The 6,086-nt window shown below is 48.4% G+C and overlaps 1 protein-coding gene across 1 annotated transcript in view; it reads left to right on the forward strand.

Annotated features, from left to right (window-relative positions):
- The window catches only part of FAM107A (family with sequence similarity 107 member A), a 53,554-nt gene that overhangs the window by 25,635 nt on the left and 21,833 nt on the right, over positions 1–6,086 (forward strand). The window contains exon 2 of the mRNA XM_077776722.1: positions 4,298–4,361. Within this exon, the coding sequence (XP_077632848.1) occupies positions 4,298–4,361 (64 nt within the window). The remainder of the gene's footprint in view (positions 1–4,297; positions 4,362–6,086) is intronic.

Raw genomic sequence — 6,086 nt, forward strand, 5'->3', positions numbered from 1 at the left:
ATGTTGTAAAGATGTCAAAAGCACAACATACAACCTGATACAACCACTGTGACAGCATCTACGAGAGGTGAACATCCACCGGTCTCATGACCCGCCGTTCCACCACTGGGTACTTCCCCAACGGAAGCAAGCACTGTGTTTACCCCAAACTTCATAGAAAGTTGTTCACAGCAGCTGTATTAGTCATAGCCTAAACTGGAAGCCACCCAACCATCCATCCACAGGCGAGCTGCTGATACAGGCAACCACATCAGTGAGTCTCAAGCACACTGTTGAGTAAAAGAAGCCAGGCCCCAAAGACTAGATTTTATGATTCCATTCATATGAAGTTCTAGAATAAGAGAAATCTACGGTGGTATCGGTCAGAATCAGTGCTTACTCTGGGAAAAGGTGGGTGGTGACTCAGAAGGGGAACAAGTGAGCCTTCTGGGGTGCAGGGAATATTTTACATCTCAGTCTTGGAGTGGCTGTGTGGGTGAACACATATGTAACACTCTGTTGAGCGGCACAATTAAAATTGGCACATTTTATGTATGTCTGCTATACTTCACAAACAAAATGTTTATTTCTGTTTGAGACAGAAGGCAGGGATGGGGCAGAGAGAGGGAGAGGGAGAGAGAATTCCAAGCAGGCTCTGCGCTGGCAAAGCCCAATGCAGGGCTGGAACCCACGAACTGCAAGACCACGACCTGAGCCGATACCAAGAGTCAGACGCTTAACCAACAGAGCCATCCAGGAGTCCCTACACGTCGATTTTTAACAAGCAAACAAACAAAGCAAGGTCCCTTAAGTGTTACTTGGTGCATGTATCCTATGAGGAAGCCTAAGCAGGATGTGTGATGGGTCCATAGTCTCCTTGGCACTTCTCAAATGGAGGCACCAGCCTTCCGGGGAAGTCCCCAAGGACCAACCCCCAAAAACTCTTTCAACAATTGAGACGTGAAAAAGAAGCAGGTGGGGACCACAGAAAGGTTGGCAGAAATACAAACACAAACACACTGAGCTGTGCTCAGCCACAGTTGGGTATGCTGTTCCATACACAATAGTGTTTCCTGTGGCAATTGTGTATGTTAACATTCAGTAACCAAAATTATCACTAAGCCAGCATCTTCCAGGCCCTAAATTGTGTGAGCAAATAAGAATTGGCTGTATTTATGAGCACAGTCCTTGGAAAAGACCCTCAATTACCCGTAATGCATCAGCAAAAGATCCAAGCACCTTTTCGATTCAGCTTTGCCTTTGCAAGGGGTTGCACGCAAGTGGAGTGTTTTCCTGCCCACTGAACTCTAGTCGTTGAAGGGAGAAAGGAATCTGCCTGGATCACTGAGGTGTTGCTGGACACACAATGGCCTGATTTTCCAAGTCTTTGGTGGGGGGTAGGGGGTCGCGGTTGGTGAATATGCAAGGGACAACTCTGAACTCCAGCTCTGGGAGCTTCTCCTTATGAAATCCTGGCTTTGTAATGCTAAGGTTGCCCTTGGGCCCCAGCCCCACTTCCCAGGTCTGTAGGGAGATGTGGGGAAGAAGCTTAGATCCCCTTTGAGCCCTCTGAAGAAGGTCTTTTTTCTACGTCCTGGAATCTTCTTCCACAGATGAAGTTACTTGTCTTCTTCTTTTTTTTTTTTTTTTTTAAATGTTTTATTTATTTCTAGGAGAGAGAGAGAGACAGCGTGAGCAGGGGAGGGTCAGAGAGAGAGGGAGTCACAGACTGAAACAGGCTCCAGGCTCTGAGCTGGCAGTCAACACAGAGCCCGACGCGGGGCTCGAACCCACGAACCGCGAGATCATGACCTAAGCGAAAGTCGGACGCTCAACCGACTAAGCCACCCAGGCGCCCCAGTTGTCTTCTTAATCCCTTTGTTAAAAACCACAAAAGAGGCTTGGCCAAATCCCAAACACCCTGCCTTTTCTATGCCCTCCTCGGTGGCAGAGCTCAAAACGGGAGCTCCCTGGGGAAATGTCAGGACCCCGGGTCCCTCCGTACACCCGGAATAATTCCTGAGCAGACACAGGGGGACTTCCCTGGGTTCTAGCCCTGGGTTACTCGCTGGGATGGCCCACTTTCTCCATGCAGCCCAGAGCTCCCTGTGTGGATGCTCTCATTCATTCACTCATTCACTTCATTCGTTCCTTCAACAAGTCAATATCTGACATCCAAGCCAAGCCCAGCTCTGGAGTAGGCCCTGGGGAGGCAGCTGTGAACCTGGTCTCCCCCCTCAAGTCCCGTACAGTCTGGTCGAGGAGGTGGGTCTCAGACAATCATAACTCAGTGGTGCAGAGTCACATAAGTGAAGTCTGGGGTGCCGGAGCACATGATCGAGGAGGCCTCCTTGGGGAAGTGGCATTTCAGCTGAGATTTAACAGATTAGCAGGAGGAGCCCGGCGGAGCTGGGGAATGCACATGGCTGGAGGCAACAGCTTGTGCAGAAGCAGGGGGTGAGGAACAGCATGGTTTTCGGGAACCCAAGCGGAAAGCTCAGGGGCTGCAGTGTGAGGTGTGAAGGAAGGTGGCCCCCTTTCTCTGCTGACTTTCCCTCATGTGACTGCCCTGCGTCCCCTCCCCTCCAGCCACCCTGGCAGCCTTCCTCTTCCCTGATCCTTCTGGCACACTCCGGCCTCAGGCTCCAGCTGTTCCCTCCGTCTGCAACTCTCTTGCCCAAAATATCTGTCTGGCTAACTCCCCCACTTCCTGCAAGTTTGTGCTCACACCTCCCCTTCTCAGTGAGACCCTCCGGGCAGCCACTTATTACCACATACTCCCCCACTTACCACTAGCCTTCTCCCCGCTCTCTCATTTCTCTTTCCCACAGTATCCCTCACCTTGCAACACACTATCTACTTTACTTATTCGTTATGCTTATTGTCTAGCTCCCCCACTAGAAGGCCAGCTCCACAAGGTCAGGACCTTTGTCCGTCAGGACCTGAACCACCACAAGCCCGTGAACATTTGAACGAACAGACTGCTGGGATCTGAGAGGGTAGCAGGGAGGGTCTGGGTTGTGGAGGCCGTATAGGCTGGGAGAAGGCATGTTCCCAAATGCAAAGGGAAGGCACCAAAGGGTTTTCAGTAGGGCAGGAATAGGGTCTGAGTTACATTTTAAAAGTCTGCCCTAATCTATGTGGAGAACAGCGTGAAAGAAGAGAAGCTACTGCACGCATTCCGGCACAGGGCAGTGGTGCCCACAGTAGGGCTGGGGCATCGGAAGTGGATGGATTGACGAGGCCCCAGGAGGTGGGTTCATCATGCCTTGGTGATCTGAGGATTGTGGCTTGCAGGGAGACAGGGCAAAGCAGATCCCCGCCCCCAGGCTCCTGCCTGAGCCACAGAGCCAGAGTGGGGGGCACTTGACAAGAGGGGAGACAGGGGAGGAACCTGTTGGAGGCTGGAGTGATCAATAGCTCTGTGTGGGCCATGGTGAATAGGGTCTATTAGACTTTCATGTGGACATGCCCGGTAGCCTGCTAGCCAAAGTTTAAGCTCAGAGTGAAAGTCTGGTTTGGAAACATGCATTTGGGGACCTTAGGCTAAGAGCTGTTTTTAAAGTCATGAGAGTTTAGAGAGAGAAGAGAAGATGTCTAAGAACTGACCTTGAGGACCAAACCCTGAAGCCTTCTGAATTGGCCCTTGAAGGTTTCCCAGGAAGGCAGGGAGAAGGTAGTCCATGTAGAGGCGACAACATGGATAAGACTTCAACATAAAAGAATATGGATCTCAGTGCTCTTCAAAACTGTCAAGGTCATCAAAAACAAAGAAAGTCTGAAAAACTATTACAGCCAAGAGGATCCTAAAGAGACATGACAATTCAATGTAACGTGGTGTCTTCGATAGGATCCTGGAACAGAAAAGAGGAATTAGGTAAAAACTAGGGAGATCTGAATAAGGCATGGACTTCAATTAATAATAACGTATTGATATTAGCTCAATAATTGTAACAAATGTGCCACACTACATACATGTACATCTACATACATATAAGATGTTAACAGAATGACCGGATGCATGGTGTAAGGAACTCTCTATACTATCTTTGCAATTTTTCTCTAAGCCTAAAACTGTTCTTCAAAAAGTCAATTTTTTTTAAAGAGCATGTCTTATGAATGTCCCTCAACATATGCACATGCACACACTCACACACATACTCCAAGGGCTATCATAATTTGTTTCTCTGGAGAGGACTTCAACCTTGATCAGTCCCTCCTGAGGGAACTCAGCAACACTATGAGGAATATCTCTTCAGTCCTCCCCTGACAGGGAAGAGAGGGTCCTCACCTCCACCGACTTTCTTTTTGTTCACAGAAAGAATACTCTCCTCAGGCCATATTTCATCACGAAAATGAGAAGCAGAGACTAAATGGCTCCGGTAAGTCAGACCCACCTAGAATTCCTCAGGGGTGCTACCAGACTTAATCCTTTTCGAATGCTCTTTAAAAGCACATAACTTAGTCACAATTTTCCTGAACCCTCACCTCGTTCAAGAGCTGGCTTTGTTTCCCCTCTGCAGCAAAAGTTGTGTCATCCTCTGGGATCCAATTCCAGCTCCATTACTAACCAGTTATGTGATTGTGGGCAAGTCACTTGAGATGCATTTTTCTTATCTCTAAAATGGGCATAACCATACTTGATCAAAGGGTGGACTAAATGAGATGAATAATAATAATAATAATGAGGTGAAAGTATATAATTTCATCCTCTAAAGAATGGATATGGAATAGTCAGTGCTAAATGTCTGTTACCATGCCTGGCACTCATGGTGGTTGGTTGTGGATGAGACACACGATCAGTCTGACCAGTCAGTGATGTCCCCAAAGATCAAAGTGTGTCACTTGGATCCTTGAGACCCTGGGTGGTGACTAAGGAGTGGAGAAGTACAGAAATCTCTGAGTCCCAGCAGGAGCTGGGCTTGGGAAGTGGCAAAGCACCGGCCGGAAAGCACTTGGCTGGCAGTGGCCTAGGGAGCACCACGCTGGAGAGGACACGGAGGCACAGGGAGACAGTACCATGTGATAGAGGCTCCAACAACCAGCTGAAAATCCCCGGGCCCACACAGGCACAGCTTTGAACAGAGGCCCTCTGGTACCCTCGACAGCCCTAGATTTCAGGGGCACCGGTTTTGTGGGTAGAGAACTGGATTGAGTCTTGGTTCCTCCAGCTAGCTGTGAGAGCATGCCACCTCCCCTTCCAGAGCCTCAATGTCCTCATCTCTAAACTGGAGAGAACACCTAGCCTTCAGTACTTTTGTGAAGAGTAAATGAGATAACAGAGGGGTAGTAGAGCAGAGTGGCCCATGTCTTAGGTCAGAATACCTGGGTTTGTGTCCCAGCTCCACACTGTGTGATCCCAGATAAGTTACTTAACCTCTCTGAGCCTCAGTTTCCTCACCTATAAAATTGGAAGGCTAATAGACCTTAATTCATAGGGTTGTGAAGATAAAATGAAATAGGACTTAAAGCACACAATAAACAGTAGTTTTTATTTTAGAACGAACTTAGCACAGCACCAGACAGAGGAGATAAAGAAAATTGCCAGTTTCTTATATCGTCCAAATCTGCCTGCTGACTTTGCTCCATTTAGACTACTTTGGTTGGGCCTTCCATCTCTGGCTGTTAAAGGGATTGTACCAGCTGGGAAAAATCAATCTTGGAGAGTCTTGCCACAACCTTCCTTCTCCAGTAAAGCCCCTGCTTCTCAGTGCCACTCACTCCAGGATACTTTTTTTTTTTTAAATATCAGTATATAGTGTTTGTTTTCTGCCAGCCGCTGTTCTAAGGTTATATATAATATATATATTCATATACTGTAGATGTTTAATCTCATATCTTCCAACCCTGTGAGATAAGTACTGTGGTTATACCCATTTCACGGGTGAGAAAACTGTGGCTCTGCGAGGTTTGGTAATTACATCGTGGGGTCACACAGTTATAAACTGGTGGCGCCAGGACGCGATCCGAGGGATGCCACTTCAGAACCGCACACCTGCTCTTAAGATTCCAGGAGGCCAGAGGCCAAGGAAATGGAGAAGAGTGGGTGGGAGACCAGCATCTCCTTGGGCCCTGGGACCCCGGGGCCAGGGGTCCTCACACTCGGC

Source organism: Crocuta crocuta, unplaced genomic scaffold (genome assembly GCF_008692635.1).
Source record: "Crocuta crocuta isolate KB4526 unplaced genomic scaffold, BGI_CrCroc_1.0 scaffold87, whole genome shotgun sequence".
Lineage (NCBI taxonomy): Eukaryota > Metazoa > Chordata > Mammalia > Carnivora > Hyaenidae > Crocuta > Crocuta crocuta.